The 21,336-nt window shown below is 35.6% G+C and overlaps 1 protein-coding gene across 3 annotated transcripts in view; it reads right to left on the bottom strand.

Annotated features, from left to right (window-relative positions):
- Positions 1 to 21,336, bottom strand: part of PRKD1 (protein kinase D1) — a 351,724-nt gene that overhangs the window by 31,672 nt on the left and 298,716 nt on the right. For all 3 annotated transcript variants that reach the window (XM_042235286.2, XM_027957223.3, XM_042235288.2), the window contains 6 exons: positions 18,333 to 18,456; positions 16,796 to 16,873; positions 15,246 to 15,525; positions 13,505 to 13,557; positions 11,284 to 11,356; positions 8,746 to 8,852 (listed from right to left, as the gene is read on the bottom strand). In XM_042235286.2, the coding sequence (XP_042091220.1) occupies positions 8,746 to 8,852; positions 11,284 to 11,356; positions 13,505 to 13,557; positions 15,246 to 15,525; positions 16,796 to 16,873; positions 18,333 to 18,456 (715 nt within the window). The remainder of the gene's footprint in view (positions 1 to 8,745; positions 8,853 to 11,283; positions 11,357 to 13,504; positions 13,558 to 15,245; positions 15,526 to 16,795; positions 16,874 to 18,332; positions 18,457 to 21,336) is intronic.

The following is a 21,336-nucleotide window of genomic DNA, read 5'->3' on the forward strand; positions in this document are numbered from 1 at the left end:
AAGTCAGATTGTGTTATCTTACACTGAATATGGATTTTGTGGCACTTAGATGGCATATTATCAAAACTGAACAGGTTCTTAATTATGGGGCATCTCAGAATCTTTAAGTGAAAGACTATTCACTTCCAGGATATAGATGACCTGGATGTAGTATGCAGTATTTTCTAAGCTTTTTGAGCACATCTTAATCCTCACCTTCTTCCATGAAGGAACTCAGAAGACATGATCTTCCAAAAATAAGTTGGGGAACACTGATTTTAAAAAACACTTTAGGGACTTCCCTGGTGGTCCAGAGGCTGACTCTGCACTCTCAATGCAGGGGAACTAGATCCCACATGCCCAACTAAGAGAATGCACGTGGCAACTAAAGATCCTGCATGCCGTGATGAAGACCTAAGATCCTGTGTGCCAAAAATAAACCAAATAAGCAATAAATAAAATAGACCTGGTACGGCCAAATAAATAAACAAAAATAAATATGAAAACATTAAAAACACTTTATATACCATTTAATTCAACCCCTGTAAAACATTCCTGTGAAGCAAGCACATCGAGTCAGATGAATTCTAATCCATAATTAAGGAAACCAAGATTAAAAGTAACTTATGAAAAAACTGAAAAGCTCTTACTGGAACCTGGCCATCTGACACTAAGTTTTCATTATGACTAAAGTGTTATGGAATACAATATCTAGCCAGAAAATTTTTCAAGTTTGTTTTCTTTTCATTATAATAGATTTTTAAAGTTTTTTCTTCTGTTTTAGACACATATATACATAATTTACAGACTTTTTTTGGAGCATGCAGAAGATAACAAGATCACTTTAGAGGTGTAAAACATGTCTTCAAAAGAAACAATTTCATGAAAATTGTTCACGTAGTAATGTAAAAAAAGAAAAAAAATTTGAAGAAATATGAACACATAAGGTGAAACAACATAAGTATAAACTTCTTATTAAACACAAAAGATAAAGTACTCACTTTTTGAATATTTTTCTCCTGAGAAAGAAATGCTGACTCCTTCATGCTTTAAATAAAATCACCAGTTTCTGCAAATTTTCATTTTCCCACTCATACTTAGCAATATTATTCTCTGGTTTCCTGTTATGATTATCTCTTTCCACCTACTCTTGATCCTCTTTTTAGACTAAGAGAACAAAGCCAGGTATTTACAAGATATATATTTAATCTTGTTCTGTGAAGATAAATTACCATGTTTTGTAGTCAAAAAGGAATGAAGGTAAAGTATACTTTATTATCTTACTGGCATGCTCTGCGATTCTATACCACTCCGTTTCCTTCAGCTGTGGCAATATAATTTGCTCAACAAATATTTACTGAGTGTTTACTAGGGGCCAGGCATATGTTAATATATTTTCAGCTGTACCCCAGGTTTTGAGTCAATCGTGCTCTTTGTTAACACAAAATTATATGTCTCTATGTTCTCTATTTAAGAAATTCAATATCAAGTTATTTGAAATCATTCCTAGGAGCTAGACAAGTGGTTTCAATACGATTAATAGTAAGATAAGTATGGAATCTTTACTATATGCCAGGGACAAAGAATTTCAACAAATTATCATACTCAATTCTTATAACATCTGTACAAAGTTTTATGGATAAGGAAATTGAGACTCAGAGAACCTAAGTAACTTATCCAAGCTCCTAAGACTCTTAAGCCTGATGTGAGAACCCTGGCAGTCTAAGCCCAGAATCTATGCTCTTAGTATTTTCCTTGGACTCAAATCCATTTAGAACCAGTGCTGCCTGTTCTAACTAATATGCATCAGGGGCTATGCTACTTAAGCCTCCTCATCTTACTCTCACAACCCATCTGAGCATGTTCTCTGGATTTCTGAATGCTACCTCATCAGTCTTGTCACCACAGTGTCCCTTATACCTGTTATGACATCCACATTGACAATTTGGATCCCTTGCCTTCCTGAATGATAAAATGTCTTCCCTATAGCTTTATCTGTTTTTAAGCTGGTGTACCACCCCCATCCCCACCCCAGTGTTGTTTTGCATTACCGATTCCACTCCTGATCTTGAAGTTTCATTGCCTTTAAAGGTATCACTCTGAAAGAGTGTCTGGTTTCTTTCACACCCAATGCCCAATCTTCCTCCCCAGGGCTAAGCTTTAGAGGTAGCTGTAACATCTGGAACAATGAGCAGCCCATCTACACTCTTCCTTCTCATAAAATATCATAGTTTTCTAACTGGAGCCTAAAATTTAATTACTTATTTATACAGAATGGGGGCATTCTGACTGTTAAAAACTAGCTTTGATTATTATAACCAGTAGAGCCTCCAAAACAGTTTTCTTGTATTTAAACTTTTTTCTCTATACCATCCCTCAATACTGATCTGATTGTAATACTTTTTTGAAAATATTTCAATAATTCACAATCACCCAAGCATAATAGAATCCAGTTGACTTGGCACGGTATCTACGGCTCTCCATGAACTCTCACTAAAGCCATTTCCTAGTCTTACCTAAGTGTACTCTGCCCTTTCACAGTAGTCTCTAAACTAAGGGAGGCAAACTCTCGGGGAAATGGAAGATTAAGAGATATGTGAGCAGAGGGATAATGTTAAGGAAAATTTGCTTTGTTTATATTTGTACCCTTACTACCTGGAACATGGGAAGTACTCAATAATTATACTTTGAATGAATGAATCTTAACAATCCATAAATAATTTTCTAATGCAGATCTATTTGAGAAAATCTCCATACTCTTCAAATTCTCAATCCCCAAGTTGCCTTTCACAATATTTTTTTCCCCACTTCTCAAAAGGAAGGTATGCTTCTTATACATTCCTAACACTACTAAGGTACCTTGCCATGGGGAATAAAATTGTCTAGGAAAAAAATAAAGGGAAAGTTTGAAATATTGTGTTGGTATGAACGGAATAACTCTAATAACTTGGAACTCAATTCTTTGGCAACTTAGCTTCTTATGCATGCTTTCACCAAAATCAGAGAAGGATTTAATGGATCTATTAATAGAATTAAGAGAGGATGAATTTCTGAAGATAAATCACTTGGAATGTTTCAGTCTTATCTGGGGGGCTGGCACTTACAACTTGGCTTCTACAATTTAACAAAAGCAATAAAACTGCTGAACTGTTTAATGTAAACAAAAAATAATAATCACCTAAAAATTTATTAACTACATTAAAAGAATAAACCTCATTAAATAATGTGCTTTCAGTAACATTTCATTTTTTATGTTAACAAGCATAGATCAAACTCTACAGAATATTTATCTTTTTAGACAAAGGTTTTACTAATAACTGTAATGATTAATGAATCAGGAGAATGCTTTACACATTCAGTGTTATAATCAAGAAATTTAAAAATATACAATGATTTTTATTGTAAATAAATATGAAAGGAGAACCAATAAAAGACTTTAAAATATAAAAATGTATAACATTGGAATATATTTCTGTCGTAAAAGTATAATGTAGTCAAAGAAAACAAAAATACTGTAAAATATGCTATTGCTTAAAAAGCCTATGGATGTGTTTTTAAATGACTGTTTAAAGATATAAAATGTTTTTGATATTTAGATTGTAATGCATCTATTTAAATGAGTCATACAACAGCTTTATTTTCAAATACCAGGATTTTCACTATAGTACAAAATTAAAATTCTTTGGACTTCTGACAAAAATAGTTCTAGCTGTCAACTTAAAAATATACAGCAGATACAAAGATTTTTAGAATTCTTTCTGAGAATTCTAAAAGTGTTTAGAATTTGAAGAATTTTTAGAATTATTTTTTCAAACCACATGAAGGGATTTGAAGCCACTCTTTTAAAATGATCTAGTTTTCTACTTATATTTCATAGCGTATTTATTTTACTAAGGTGGCCCCTCAGCCTACTAACCCTTTCCAACATTTCTTTGGTCACCAAGAATCATGACTCTTTTAAGATTTCACCAATGCTGTATTTCCCTTTGAAAATCTCCCTCATTCTAGTACCCTGACCTCTGCCGTAACTCATGACTTCTTTCACTATGTTCTACGTTTCCACAGCTATCCTGACTTGCGGTTCCTTGTATCTGTCTGTCCAAATATATGATAAATATTCTAAAAGGTTTCATTCACTGTTACACAACCTAATAAATTGCTTTGTATCAAAGAAGGAAGGGCTTCAAGAGTACTGTTGAATGACTTAATATTTTTATTAATTGAAGGAAATTAATTGAAGTTCCTTTGAAACTGGAGAAATAATAGCACAATGGACAAAATTAGAGAATAACGTGCAGGGAAAACATTGGGAATAATTATTTGGTTTTTGGCTAGTTGGTTTGGGTAAGACTGGCACAGCAAAGTGGAGATGTCCTAACGTCAGAAATAGGAAACTGAAGTGTCTGTGAAAGAACAGAGTTCATGAAATAAATTAAGGAAATAACCTGAGAAATAATGACAGATGCGTCTCTTAACGTGGATGAGCTCACTCTGGGAATGAGTCCCAGATTAGCATAAACCATTTAGATGAAGGGAAGGTCAGTAAGAAGAACGGAGCTAGCAGGGCTAGCAGGGAAGGTGAAATGGGGCCTGATGAGTGCAGGGATGAAGTGAGGAGTGAGACCCAGAAAGGAGCAAATGATCAGTGCTTTGAAGCACTGAGGCTAGTCAAGTAGGGTAAAGACTGAAAAACAGCCAAAGAGGGATAGTTGGGCAAGAGGTAGAAGACAGGAGTATGGCAAAAGTTCCTCACACTGTAAAAAGGTGTGGAAACCCAAGACAGATATTTATGAGTAAGAATGGAAAGCAGTATGGAGCACAAATTAAAGTATGTCAATATAAAATGTGCTGCAGCCACGAGAGATGGCCTAGACAAATCAAGAACACAGTTTATTGTTGCTGTTCTTTTGTTTTAAAGTTAAGAGATACTTTAATGGAAAGAAGAGTGCCTCACAACAGAGAGAGATAAGAATGATGGTGGAATTTTAGGAGATAAGTAAAAGGGGATATACTGAATCTATGGCCTGTAAAATTCTTACATATCTTTTCCTACATTCTGTATTCAGCACCTTTAGTATTCCAAAATGCTCTAATATAATATATCATAAACAGAGGCTCTAGTATTCCTTAGAAAAAAATAAGCTGATATTTAAGATAAAGACAAAATAGTATATCAATTAGAATTATATACATTCATTAGCATTATCCTAAAGCTTTTGTGCACTGTGATATTATGTGAGAAAATGAAAATGAATTTAGACTAAACAAGCCTATGTTGATAACTTAAATTGTATTAAATATATCATGCCAGTATCACTTACTTTAGATTGCAAGTTTCTAAGCCTTCTGAGATTAATTGCATCTTCTTACGAAAGTCAGTTTTCCGTAATATTCCCAATAATCATAAACTATCTTTTTATCCCTATTTTGTTAACATTAATAGAAAAAAACCCAAAAATTTCAGATTTACCTTTTTTAAAAATCAAGATACAACTTACAAAATCATACTATAAATAAAATCTCTTGGGAGTTTTTGAATGAAGTTTAACATCTACATTTATTTATCATCCTTCTGAAATATAATAATAATTACAAAGCACTTAGAGATAATGAAAACAGCTATTTGAAATGATGTAAATCAGGGATAACTAGGCCAAAACATTCACTCTTGCCTTAATTTTCCAACTGTTCAAAGATATCTAAAGAGTATAGCTTTCTAATGACTAAATCAGCCTCTCGGAAGCCTTCGCCCAGTAAAGAAGATGAACGAGAAAGAGAAAGGAGAAGCCTACTTTTTCACACATTCATTTTTACAACTTTGAAGTCCTCTACAAGCTAAGAAGGTTTTTTATTAAAAAACAAACAAACAAACAAACAAAAAACAGAAACAGAAACAAATCAGAGTTCAACAACAACAAAACTAACAGAACTACGTGAGGAGAATGTTCTCCCATCAGCCATTTCCAGCCCACTTGGTCCTCTCCGGACAATCTCAGAAGGAAGAACAGGATGGGGCAGAAATAGTCAGACTCCAGGTTTAAGCATAAACGAGGAAACTAGCTTTCATAAGCATGAGACCACTGGCAGAGGATACCAAATGCTTCTGCGTATCACTTTTATATCCGGAGGGAGAGGATTCTGCTCCTCAAGATTAGGAAAAGAAAACCTTCTGCACCATTCAGCTGATTTCAATCACGGTACTTTTTCTGAACCTATCAATTAGTGAGTCAGAATCCTCCCCTCGTCTCTCTACTTATTACCGTATTTTCTTTTCAGGTTTAAAAAATGAATTACTTATTTTTATAAGAAATATAAACCAGGGCAATGAGGGCTTTCAAAGAACAAACAGTCCTTCTTAACTAACCAATTAACCATTAATAGCAAACAGAGTCCAGACATTTGCTTCCTGGTTGGATACTATGACTTCTTATGTGACAGGATGATGTCTCTGTACAGTTTTTTTTTTTTTTTCTCTGTACAGTTTTAATTCAACAAGCATTCATCCAACAAATATTTGCTAAACATCTAATGTTTGTCAGGAACAATCTTTGGTATTTGGGATACATCAGTATATATTTTGGGATATATATCAGTTATTTGATACTGTTAGCAAATAGCAGCATCTGCCCTTCTGAGACATATATATTCCAGAGCAGGGATTGTGACTGGGGATGGGGAAAGAAATCCACAGCAAATATAATAAGTAAAATTCTGTAATAGGCTAGAATATGGTAAGTGCTATGGAAAAAGAGAATACAGATCAGACTAATTTCTGGTGAACAAGTTTGAAACAAATGTCAACTTTTGGTAAAGTATGAACTCTCAAACCTCATATACATAAACCAAGCTTTAATAAGACTCCTTGTACAGGTTCTGTAATTAAAAATTCAACATTTAAGTATGTTGTAAACATCAGACTAAAAGGAAACCTGAAAATACAATTTACAGACAATTTAAATACAATTTAAAGACTCATGACAGGAAGGACTTGAGTGTCTTTGTCCCCACTGTATGCACTGAGCCAAGAACAGAGATTAGCTCATGATATGTACTCAATAAATATGAGTTTGATGACGGAAATGAAGAACAATTGGGGACAATGGGGATGAATGATAACTGATGAGGATTTTTGAGATTTCAGGCCACAATATGTGAACTGTTCAAACTCTTTGTATGCTCAAGGGACAAAATCTGACTTTCAACCTAACCAAATTCTTTACCGAAAGCCACATTATGGTGACATTTTTGCCAAATGCATGTTTACTGCATCTGAGTTGCTGATTGCAGCTACTCTTTTGCAAAGGAGATGGAATCAGTTTATGGTGTATTTTATTTTTCTACCTTACTACAGAGTCAGCAGCTGATAATGTGTTGTCATGCTCAGGAAAGCCAATTAAAGGGCTATACAGAGAGAATTAGATGATCCTCTGCAGCTCCAATAAAAAGTAGAAAGGCACAACCATGTCAATTGAAACTCCTCTTATGTCCTGTAAAGAAAGAGAAATGTCTTATCCTTATGCCAACTGTGGCAAGGCTGCAAAGGAGTCGGCCTTCAGGACATCAGGTGAGAGTGGAGACCGGAAGAGGGGGGTCCAAGTATGGAAGGTGCCACTAAGTTATCAGATGTGACAACTCAATGTTGTCAAGAATTTTTTGCAAAAGAATCTGAGTAGCAAGCACCAAACTATGCGTGAATTGTCAGCTTAAGATCTGTGGTTATCTTCTTCCAAGAAGGCAGAGAACACTGTGGTAGTTCTTTGTGTTACAGAAGCACGAAAGTTTATCCAAAAGCACGAAAACACCATCTTTAGAACATATGAGTCTCAGAAAAGTCTATGTCATTTTTTAATATACAGCAACAATTATTTCGGTTGTCTGTACACATGAGATCCTTTAGGGCAGAAAATCATATCTTTTTCAACTTTTTTATTGTATAAATTCAATAAATGCCACTTATATGAAAGAATAAATGAAGAAATTCAGTCTGTTTTGTTTTGCTAGCAATGCTCAGATGAAAATTATTTAATAAAACTATAAATCAGAAATTATGATCAGCTTGCATGTAGATAACTATGGAAGTTATATAAAAATGGGCATTTATCAAGGATTTAAACTGTCCAGACTGGACAGCTAGGTTGGCCACATTTAGTAAATAAACAACTGCTTTATTTCCTTTTGATCTGCATAAAAAGTTTTAATAATTTAAAAAATTATGTATATCACATAATACTTTTCATTAGCAAATTCTGGCTTTAAAAAGGAACTGCCATAAAAAACGAGAAGAGTTAAGGAATAGTCTCAATATTAAATAAAAGGCTTACAGTGAGACACAAAGAGGACATTAATAAGATCAAGATCATCTGATTCTCAGGCATGTATTACTCTTTTACTTGATATGCTGACAGCTACATACTGACATATACTCAATTCAGATAATTATCACAGCATAAAGGAGGAATGTTTATGAAGGCAAGGTCATTGATAACGTAAAACAAAATGGTCGCAGCATGTCCACTATGGGCAAATGCTGAACAGTATTCATTTAATGAGAATTAATAACACACTAAAACCTAGAATTAAGCACATAGAAAGGAAAAGCTGCTGCCTAGTCTCAGGGAGGATACCACCCAGGCAGTGCTTGATCTGCCGTTTCATTTATTTAAACATATTCCTAAATATCTATGCCACAGATAATGGGTAACTTTCCTTTGTTTTGCAGAAGTTAATGGGATATATTATAGACCCCATATAAAAAACAAAAAGTACCTGAAGAATTGCAACCTCATTACGAAGCTGGCTTTCTTGTTTTGTTGGAAACCTTAACTTGTCAATGATCTTAATAGCTACATCTCTTCCTGTTTTACGATGTTTTCCTTTAAAATAAAAAAGAAATAATAGCATAATCTTATTAAATATAATCTCTGTTGAAGAATACCAGAATTTATAAGGACATTTTAGAATTATAAAAATGGTTTACTGAAAAAATTAACATTTCTGGTGAGCACTGACTTTTGCCCATCAAGATTTCATTGCTTAGCTCCATTATTATAGATCAAATATACACTATAAACTTAGCCAAATTCAAAACACAAAAGAACTAGGACATTAAAAGCTATTCATATGAACAATCTGATATTTCTTACAAAACATATGTTTTAGAAACAGGATATTGAGCTACTTAATATGGAAAATATTCATACCACTGGCAAAAGTACTCTCCTTAAGAAAGGATGAAGTCCTGATAAACTAATGCATGCTGTAACAGAAAGAATAAAAATCTTGGCACTAATAGTGTCATGGTCTTGAGCAAACCACTAAAGCTTTCTGAGTTCCTCATCTTCAATGGTAAGCACTGTTGTGAGAATTAGATGTCACGAGATATGTGCAGTACACAGAGTGCCCAGATAACTATACACACTCAAAAAACATGTTCTCATCATCATTATCACCATCGTCAACATCTGACAGGCCCTTTACATACATCCTATCCAATTTAATTCTCACAATAAACCTAGGGAATCAAAGGGTCCCCTCAAGCTGTTCACTTCTACACTACTTGATTATAGAAGATACGAATAAAGTAATGCTAATTGAATTTGAGAGTGAAACTAATTACTCACTATTTTTGGCCACATATAAACTAATTCAAAATTCTATTATTTTTGCATTTGGGGTAATTCTAGTGCCGCTTCTCCCTGAAACCACTTTCACTATTCCTTCCAACTCCTTCGAGAATGCTTCCCTTCACAACTGACAAAACTACTGTCTTGTCTTCATGTTCTTTACTTTCACTGGCTGCAACCTCTGTTCAAACTCAGACTTTTACTGCAACTGCTGTCTGCAAGACTGTGGCATTTTTCGTCTCCATGTTTCTGTCTCTATGGCACTTGACCTGTCTTCTGTGACTGTTCTCATCTGCTTCATCCGTACGTGTCCAGGTATAACTTTTTAGTCTTCCTTGTGGAGGCCACCTTCTAAACCCACTCCTTCACTGTTGGATGTTACAAACTATCTGGCGCATGCTGGTTTCTCTAATCTCATTTCTTAGCCATTTCACCCCCACACTATATTCAGTTATGTATATTTACCACACTTCACGGGCTTCCCTGGTAGCTCAGTTGGTAAAGAATCCACCTGCAATGCAGGAGACCCTGGTTCAACTGCTGGGTCAGGAAGATGCCCTGGAGAAGGGATTGGCTACCCACTCCAGTATTCTTGTCTGGAGAACTCCCATGGACAGAGGAGCCTGCTGGGCTACAGTCCATGGGGTCTCAAGGAGTTGGACATGACTGAGCAACTAAGCACAGCACCACACTCTATGCACCACGATTGTCCTTTTTTGCATGCATGCAATTAGTACACTGCAGAACAATTCCTTGTGTTATACTTAGTCTCCCCAATCACACTGTTAGGCCTTGACGGAAAATACAATGGTTGCTGACTCACTGACAGATTTTCTGTCCAAAAAAATGATTTGTACATTTTATAAGAATCAAAATTACTTTGTAAAACAGAATAGAACTTAATTAAGTTTTTAAATAAAAAAGCATAATATTATACTATGATAAGTAATAGAGTCAAACATTGTGATTATTTCAGAGCACCCCATCTCACAAAAAAGATAATCTGTTACTGATTATATTAAGTAATTGAAAGTTATGAGGCCATTTTACAGGGCAGGTAAAAAAACTGATCTCTTGTTTAAGGATTTGAAAAATGTGATTGAACTGACTACAATCTAAGACAGAAGCTTTAACTAAATTCACCAAATAACCTGAGAATAAGAAAAATGTAAACATTTAATATTTTACTTCATACATGTAAAAAATGCAAACCTTAATAAAATACATAATATTGCTAAAGATGTTAGAATAGAAGATGTTAGATTCTAACATCTAATAAAGACGTCAGAATAGACTAGTTTTTGCCTAGTTACATGAATGGATTTCTATAGCATTCTGACAAAATATGCTAAGAGGAAAAAGAATGTTTCCAAATTACAGTTTCCTTGTTTCTTAATATTTTGCCTGTATAAACCAATATTTAACCGTTATTGTGTATAGAGTTTATCAATATTTAAGCAAAAGAAGTTTTTTAGGAGTAGAAAAATTTCTCTTTCAAAACAGACATGTTTTAATTTTCCAGTTAGTAATAACCTCAAGAGAAATTTCTAAAACAGGTAAGTCACAGAAGACAAAACATCTAAAACACATCTACATATAGGTTTTTATATTCTTCTTGGAGATACTAATTTTCTTAACACAAGTAGCCGAAACTATAAAAATAACTGGTGAATCAACATACCTCCATACACAATTCCAAACTGTCCAGAACCCAGTACTTCATCAGGAAAAATCTGATAAACTGTGCTGATGTCCTACAGGTACAAGTCCAGAGAAAAAAAAAAAAACATGAAGTGAAACAACGTATCAGTCCTAACAAATTCTATAATTTTATTAAATATATCATTAATACTTGATGAATTTAAACATAAACAATTTAAATGTCAGATGAAACCTACAATATAATGATAATATTAAAAACTCACCCTTCAATTTAATGTTGTAATGTTTGAAAACTATTCTGCTCTTAACCAGCAGAAATTTTTCAGTGTTCAAGTAAATAGGTTTCATTAGGGAGAAAAAAAAGACTTAAAACTATATAATGTCATTTATATATATATAATGTCAAAAACATATGTAATGCCAGTATTAGAAACAGATTTGCTTATTGAGATGGTTATTTAGAAATTTCACATTAAATAATCATGATTCCCAATCACGTCTCTGTGAGTTCTGATTCCAACCCATTTTATTCTTTATGGCTAAAATGGTAAGGCTGCTTCTTATTCAATCATCTACATCAGATGATTTTAAACTGGAAGGAAAAGGGGCTCAATCACTGTGAATGAGCCAGAGACACAACAAACAGATAATGAAATTTTTCATTTATAAGGTGACCAGACTGTTTCACTGTTTCCACTCACAGAGGTTACAAGTTTCCAAGCGTCTACTCTTTCCTCTTTGAAGTAATAATTGCTAAGTAAAGCATTCTGTTTTAAATGACTGTGTTTACAACCTGTGATTTGATGATGACAATCATCAGAGTATAATGCAATACATTTTCACTTTTAGTATTGCTATGACATACCATGGAATTTTCTGCCTATCCTCCACCCTTTTATCGTTGTCCTTTCAAAACCAAAAGTCCCTTTACCTGAGGTAAAAGGACATCTTACCCTTTGCATATTCTATATATTCCTATCCTTTTCCTTTGTCCCTCCTCCAGAAAAAAACTATAAGTCTTTCTATCCTCTGATCCCTTCAGAGTATCTATGGTTCAGAGTTCAAGGTTGTCTGAAGACAAGAAAAGAAATTAATACCACTCTAGTAGTCTGAGTCCAAGTACGACTTCATTTTTTTCTGATAGCTCAATGGCCATCTAGAATTTGTAGGTGGAAGAACCACAAAGGAATCTAGAATTTCACAAGAGATTCATAGGTAGATAAATATTTCTCAAAGTCTTCTCCGGCTAAGAGCAACAGAAATCTTTATCTTTTGACTAATAGAAAAAGAGGTCTTTATCTTGTGACTGACAGAATAAGAATACAACTAATTTTTGTTATGAACTTTTCCTAATTCTCTCAATCATATTGGTTTTCAGTTTATTTTATGCCAATTTAGTAAAGGTTGCAAAGTTATGCTGGTGATAAATTAAGTTTCACAGAGTTTACTTTTTGAAAAGTAAACTTAGATTAGTGTAAGGCTACAGATATTTTCCTTTTGGTCACAGGCATAGCAGTCAAAATTGAGGGAAAATCTGAGTCACAGGATGAGGTAGGAAAGGCCTCGTTACTTTTGGGCTTCTAGCCACAGTCACAAAGTATAATTAAAAAAAAGCAAACATATGACAGAGTGTAAATTACTTCATAATATGTATATGATCTACACAGAATTTTCAAAAACTGAGCTGATGGAATTAGGTGGTACAGTTGACTAGGGTGCTAGAATGTGGACCCATAAAATCTCATTTATGCAGTTTTATCAGGCCTCCTTGATAAGTACAAGTGATTGTAAGTGTATTTGCAACTCCTTGTCATATGATAGCACTCCTAGGTTGCAATCAAGGAAAGAGAATAAGGGCACGTTTAAGCTACTCATGAAATTCAAATAATTTATCTATTTTATCTGGTATTACATAACATCAACCATTTAAAATTCCAGTATCAAGATGGGTCAAATATATAAAAAATCAGGCACTGCATTATAATTGCTTACCTGAAATGAAAAATAGTTATCCAGCTCTCCACACTACAGAACAGATTATAGAAAATCACTAAAGAATTGATACAATGTAATGTTTCTAAAATTTTATAGAGGAAAAACATCCAAAGGGACCCTATTTTATTTTCTAGAAAATACTAAAAAATTAAAATGTCAGATCAATAAAAATGTATTTTATGATGCTCTTATTTTCCAATAAAAGATCATAGTACCAAGTTTTATATTAGTAGGTACATACTCACCACATTTTCTTGAATCTGGCAGTTTGAAACTGAAATACTCACAGAAATATCTCCTAGAAATACACATTAAAAAATACACAAAAGAAGTAAGAGAGGTAATCGCAAAATAGGTAAACACATGTTTATTAATCAAGCTGCAGGGATATTTTTAAATCATAGCAATTATATTCTTCTAAGAAAATGCCTATTAGAATATTTGTTTGCTTTTACAGTTACAGATTTACTCTGTACTTTGCTTTGAAAAATAATAGTATTTTGTCAGTTTAGAGTTGGAAGTCATAAAGATTTGGGTTCAAATTCTGGTTTGCCATTTCTTAACTCTGGTACAAGCAGAAGCAGCTTAATGCCACTAGGGTCTGATTCCCTTACCCATAAAGCAGGCAAAACATTAACATCCACCTACTGGGGTTATTTTAAAAATAGAGATCTCACATAAAATGGTTAGCACTCCAATAGGCATATATATCCTATTAATATGTACTGAGCTTCCCAGGTGGTGCCAGTGGTAAAGAAGCCGCCTGGTGAATCCCATGGATGGAGGAGCCTGGCAGGCTATACAGTCCATAGGGTGGCACAGAGTTGAACATGACTGAAGCTACTTAGCATGCATGCATGCAATGTGTACACTGGTTATAGAGATCAACTAAAAAGTTGTGACAAATTAAATCTATCACAGATCATCAGATCACTTTTATGTGAAAACAGAGGGTTCTTTGCCATAGGCTTCATTATTAATAGCCACTGTGAGATTGTCAAGTTACATTTGTATACAGATACTCCTCTAACATATCTTTCAAAAATGCATCCTCCATTTTTGATCTTGATTGAATTCTGGTACAATTTATCTCATGCTACAATGAACAGAGAGATCTACCTGGGAAAAAATGATTTAAGAGTTTCCAAGTACTCTGAGCACAGAGAAGGCACCGGCACCCCACTCCAGTACGCTTGCCTGGAGAATCCCATGGCCAGAAGAGTCCATGGGGTTGCTAACAGTCAGACACGACTGAATGACTTCACTTTCACTTTTCACTTTCGTGCATTGGAGAAGGCAATAGCAACCCACTCCAGTGTTCTTGCCTGGAGAATCCCAGGGACAGGGGAACCTGGTGCCTGCCATCTACAGGGTTGCACAGAGTTGGACACGACTGAAGCGACTTAGCAGCAGCAGCAGCAGCAGCAGCAGCAGCAGCAAGTACTCTGAACACTAAGCCTCCTGCAGAGAGTAGCACATTCGGTGGTTTGGAAGGACTTAACTCAGATTTGCAGATGGCAAAACTGGCATTCCAGTCAAGCTCGAGCTGACACGATTACTTCTTCTTTTATCACCAAAGAGATTACTTCTTTAATCACCAATAGCCCAAGTTTCCGCTATTATTAGATATATTGGGTTGACATGCATCTGTTCAAATTTTTAATATAAAATAAAACACCTTATCTGTAGAAGCTTTTATTTGGAGACCCCCCCTTTTTGTTTGTTCAGTCACTAAGTCATGTCCAACTCTTTGTGAACCCATGGACTGTAGTATACCAGGCTTCCTTGTCCTTTACTATCTCCTAGAGTTTTCTCAAACACATGTCCATTGAGTTGGTGATGCTATCCAACCATATTACCCTCTGTCACCCGCCTCTCCTCCTGCCATCGATTTTTCCAAATATTAGGGTCTTCCAACAAACTAAACATCCCTAAAGGGGTTCTCTTCACCTGTTCTAAAGACAGACAGAAAACCAGCAGACTCACTGTGCACGTTGGTTCCAGAACCCACAGAGGACCCCTTGGGTATGACGGGCATGAGGGCATGCTGGATGGCCACCTCCCACATCCTGGCCACATCAGCACCAACGCCACTGGTGAGGACGCTGCTGTTTGGTGGTGGGCTGGAGGGGTTGACCACATTTTCTCCCACATAATACACGATGTTTGCTGTAGTGATCTCAAAACAGTGAGGGTTGGCCCCACTAGGAATTAAAGCTGATGGTTTTGCTGGTTCCAGAGATAAAATTTCTGATAAAGGTATTTCCTGTGGAAAAAAGTATGTACTAAATGGAGTTTATCAAAAGGATAAAACTTCCAAATAAAACTCATGTCAGGGACATGTAAGAAATGACATTACAATCAGCTAGCATTTCTATAAAACAGTTTTATAAGATACAGAATATAACTAAGAAAAACACAAAAATAAAATTATCATCTCCTTTTGCCAGAAAAGTTTAAGTGGCTTTTTAGTATATTCATGCAATAAGAATAAATATGAATAATTTTGAACCTGCATCAAAATCTAAGTCTTAGACTATAAATGATAATTTTAATAACTGTGAGGTAAAATCACAACCCTTTTGAAATGCATTTGGGTATGCACAGCTGTTTTTAAATTTCAACTATTCTTTAAAGCACTGAAAATAAGTCATGTAATTTGACTTGATAGATGTTAATATAATAATAAGGCCACATGAACAATTTTAGTGAGGAATACCACAGAGAGTGGTTTTAAAAGCAGTTGCCTTTAAGACAGTTTTGATATTTAAAAAATTAATCACCATATTGTCCTTTAGGATGGAGAAGAAATAATAACTTTTAAAACAAATGTTTAATTTAAAAGTTAATGAGGTTTCCTTTTTCTGTCAGGTCTGTGTAAAGGGGCCATGGAGAACAACACCTACTATCGCTGAGCCTTCATTATTCTTGATGGAGCAAATATATACTTTTTCACTCTAAATTTCTTTTGGAACCATGTTTCAATGGGTGATATGTTATGTGACATCTGTATTATTTCATGTAGAGAGACAGAATGAAAACAGCTGCCAAATTATTTTTCTAGCAGAAAGTGCTCCTTATGATATTGGCAATATAGGGAGGAATCATACAATGTTTCTTCACCCCTGGTGACATATTTGCAGGACTACCAGTGCAAAACAAAACAAAGAAAGTTGGCTAGAACAGACTTCAGGAATTTACTTTTCACTAATCTTCTGTGACCCTGAACTTGCTAGTTAAAACACATATCCCTGCTAAAACAGACAGTTAAGCTTCTTCTCCCCGACCTACTCCCCCACCATCCCATGGGGCCAGAAGCATTCCACAGTGAAATTTGAAATTCACAGATGACTAATCAGATCACAACCTGATTTTCCCCAAATCTAAAAACTACAGAGAAGAAAAAAGTATCTCTTGGAGCAAGCTTCAGAAGAGTCACATTTGTTGGGTGTAATTTTGTATTTCTGATACTCTACATTCCCATAAGCAAGCAAGAGGGGGCATGTGACCTCAGTCAAGGAAAGGGTCACCCTTACCTTGTAGTATCTGCTTCCTGTGTCATTCTGAAAGAGGGTAATACATTTGCTATCCAATCTCCAATAGTGCCGCTTCCGCTGAAACAGAAGTTTGATACAGTATCTTTTAAAAACTTAAAAAAAAGAAAAAATCCAAGACAGAGAAAATCAAAACATTTTCCCACTGGGGCATAAGATTTGATGGGGGAAAGTATGCGGCCTTTGGAAGAGGAAGACTAACAATTTCAAGACTCTAGAAGGTGTCTATCCAGCAAATGTGTAGTGAGTTTCTGCACCTACATTTGAGAGTTATAAATATTAAAAGAGATGATGTATTAGCACCCAGAGCAGTGCCTGGCACTTAGTCCAAGTAGAATAAATAGAAAACACCATTTTAAAATTTATTTGATGGCTTGAAGAGCCAGAGGTGGATTAATAGCTGTAATAAAAGGGCTTCATGGGAGATATAATATTTATATTCTATTGTTTTAGAACATAAGGCATGCCATGCTGATCCAGCCAGGCCTTCTGGCTTCCATTAGAGATGGCACAGTAGAACTAAAGAATGTTGAGCAGGATGGCAAGGCTGACTCCATGGGATCAACCTCACATTAGAGGAATGCATCAATAGCTTGACTTTCTCTTAAGCTTATTGCAGATCTAAACATCCATGATTTGGTGATCAGGTCCTTGTGTATCTGTATGAATGCATGTATTTCTCCTTTTCAGACTAAAATGTCCTAATACTATTCTTGGTCTCTTCTACAACCTATCTTACACCAGTCAAATATACTAAATATGCTTCAAATATTTTACCACATCTAGGAAAGACTGGATGAAATTCAGTTGAGTCCTACATTAAGCTCTCTCTGGAAGAGAAGGTTGAGATTATAGACACAGCTGTTAGGTTACAGGTGTCAATTTACCTAAAGAAATGATAGGAATTCTACGGCTAGGAGGTGATGAGTAAAACATTACCAATAGCTGAGAAAGAAGCTTATTACTAATTGAAACATACATCAATACATGCACAACCTCATGCATCAACTATCAGGAAAATAAGAAGTAGTGAGAAACTCAGAGTATAATAAAAATTTTAAATGTGCTGTCTTTTATCTAATATAAGATTACTATGTTTCTGAATAGGTCAATTTTTAAGTGAACACTTAAGGATTTAAGAAGTATGTAACAGTTATCATTTTTTTTCTCCCTAAAATGCAGGGCTCAAAAATTTTTTTGAATCACAGATGAGCATTCTGAAAGTTTTCACGGCTGCTATAAAAAGCTGGTAGACACTCAAGTTGTTTGGGAATCATCTCAAGTAATACAGGGAAAGGACTCTGTTTCCCTGAGATTGCTGTCGAGTCTTTTCTAACTCAGTTGTTTACTCAACTGCATGGAACCCTCAGAGACTGTGAATGTTCTCCCCTGATCCTGTACCCTGCCTGCCCTAGGGTTTGTTCCTGCTAACCCAGATATCCCACAGTCTTGACAGAGCACCAGAAGCTCCTCTAGTTAAAGCTCACAAGGCAAGCCAAGAGCTTGGTGTGGATCTTACCAGCGGATCCTTGCTGGTGTAGTGGACCATCCATCCCTCCTTCATCACGGTGCTGCTTTTCCTCTTCGTGTGTTTCACAGACTGTACTACTCTCATGAGTGGGATGTTGTTGCTTGTTGATGGACTGGAGAAGTCAAAATAGTTTAAGAAAGAAATGTTTTGAGATACAGATCTTCTTTTCCTGCTTAAAGCCTTATTCCAGCTATTTCAAAGTGAAAGGCAAAAGAAAATTTCAAACCCCATTTTTAGTGAAAGGTATTCTTCCCTGGTGGCTCAGACGGTAAAGCGCCTGTCTACAATGTGGGAGACCCGGGTTCGATCCCTGGGTCGGGAAGATCCCCTGGAGAAGGAAATGGCAATCCACTCCAGTACTATTGCCTGGAAAATTCCATGGACAGAGGAGCCTGGTAGGCTACAGTCCATGGGGTCGCAAAGAGTCGGTTCACATACATACACACATTGTCAGAGTACCATGGTTCAGACTCTGGATTGCTCTGAAGGGTGAGAGGTGCTTTATATGTACACCTTAATAATCCCTGAGCAGAACAGAAAGCACCTAGGTTTTCAGGTGAACTAAACACTCGGTGCTCAGTATTGGGGTAAACATTGGGTAGATTACTATCACAGTATACGGAGGCCACAGTTCAGAGTCACACGTGAGTGATCATTTGCTTAATAAATATTATAGCCACAATATTAATCATTTAGATGTAATATGTTGATGTGAATTTCAGTCTCTCTCTACATAATTTTACAAAAATTAGAATCTGCTGTTCAAACTGTCTTTTAAACAACTATTGCTCATGGAATTATGACCCTCCTTCATCTCCTTCTTTTCTATCTCTGTATCTCCACTGACCCACCACTTACATGCCACCAATATTTTGATACTAAAGAAATGTTCATCTTCAAAAGAAAGTGGGGGCACAGGCATTTTCCAGTATTTGAAAAATATTTCTCATGTTATTAAATGAAATAAAATCCAATTATTTTATTGGTCTCCTCTCATAAACAATTTTAGTTATGAATTTTAGTTATGAAGTGTCAATGAATATGGCGCTTATAAAATGGACATAAAAGTTTGAATACACTTTATAAATCAGAGGTTTGGGAGCTATTTTTGTACAGTCAGGTAACACACATTTCAGGCTCTGCAGAATACTTAACTCTGCCATTGTAGTGTAAAAGTAGCCACAGCCATAGCTATGGATGGGCATGGCTATGTTCCAATAAAACTTTATACACAACAGGCAACAGACTGATTTGGCTATAGTATGCTGACCACTAGTATAAAAAATGGGGATCATCTACAAATCAAAAGTACAGACAATCAAATCACAAATATGAAACTCCACACACTTCTGAAACAAAATAAAGAACAGTGAGGTCCAGACATAATGTGATTCTTGAAATAAAGTGTCAGTGGCTCAGTTGTGTCTGACTCTTACTGACCCCATGGACTGTGGCCCACCAGGTTCCACTGTCCATGGAATTCTCCAGGCAAGAATACTGGAGTGGGTTGCCATTTCCTCCTCCAGGGGATCTTCTCCACCCAGGGATCAAACTTACGTTATCTACATTGCAGGCCAACTATAAAATAGATGGTGTCTGCTAAGGTTGATCCCTGATCTATGTATTTGCACACAACAAGCTTTGAATAAATATTAACTTAGTAGTAAATTTTCTGTTTGCAAGTATGTGTAACCCTCACATGCAAAAGAAAATGGGTCAAAAAATGAGGCAATACCAGGATAGGATGCAAGCTACACTTCTCCAAGGGAATCCCGATCGCTTAGCTCCAAACTTAGGAGCTTCTTCTACAGTACATAGCTCATTTATAAACAAATTATAGGAAAAGTCTGGACATGTTTCAGCTTGGTTCCAGACCACAGAGATAAACCTAACATGGCAAAAAAGCAAGTCACATGAATTTTTTGGTTTCCCAGTGTATATATGTTACGTTTACACTATACTGTGGTCTATTAAATGTGTTATATAGCACTATGCCTAAAAAAAAAATCAATGTATATTCTTTAATTAAAGATTAGCTTATTGCTAAAAACTGCTAACCAGCATCTCAGCCTTTGGGCAAGATGTAGTCTTTTTGCTGGTGGAAAGTCTTGCCTTATTGTTGATGGCTGCTGACCCATGAGGATGGTGTTTGTTGAAAGCTGGTGTGACTGTGGCGATTTTCAAAAACAGGACAACAGCAAAGTCTGCCACATCAATTGATGCTTCCTTTCACAAATGATTTCCCTGTAGCACACAATGCTGTTTCATAGCATTTTACCCACAGAACTTCTTTCAAAACTGGACTCAAACTCTGTACTGCATTATAAATTAAATGGGTGTACTAGTATTACTCTAAATCCTTTGCTGTCATTTCAACAGTCTTCACAGCATCTTCATCAGGAGTAGATTCCATCTCAAGAAACCACTTCCTCTGCTCAACTCTTAAAGCTTTATCATGACACCGCAGTCAGTTTCAGGCTCCATTTCTAATTCTAGTTCTCATGTTATTTGCATCACATCAGCAGCTACTTCCTCCACTCAAACTCATCCATGAGGTTTGGAAACAACTTCTTCCAAACTCCTGTTAATGTTGATATTCTGACCTCTTCTCATTAATCATGAATATTCTTAACGGGATCTGAAGAGTAAATCTTTTTCAGGTTTTCAGTTGACTTTGTCTAGATCTATCAGAAGAATCACTATCTATATGGCAATATTACAAAATGTATCTCTAAAAATAATAAAAGTTAAAATTAGTCCTTGATCCATGGGCTATAGAACAGATGCTGTGTCAGAAGGCATGAAAACAACGAGAATCTTACCATCCATCTTCAGCAGAGGTCTTGGGTGACCAGGTGCATTGTAAATGAGCAGCAGCGTTTTGAAAGGAATTTTTTCTTTTCCTGAGCAGTAAGTTGCAACAGTGGACTTAAAATATTCAGTAAATTATGCTCTAAATAGATGCACTGTCATCCAGGCTTTGTTGTTCCAC

Source organism: Ovis aries, chromosome 18 (genome assembly GCF_016772045.2).
Source record: "Ovis aries strain OAR_USU_Benz2616 breed Rambouillet chromosome 18, ARS-UI_Ramb_v3.0, whole genome shotgun sequence".
Taxonomy (NCBI): domain Eukaryota; kingdom Metazoa; phylum Chordata; class Mammalia; order Artiodactyla; family Bovidae; genus Ovis; species Ovis aries.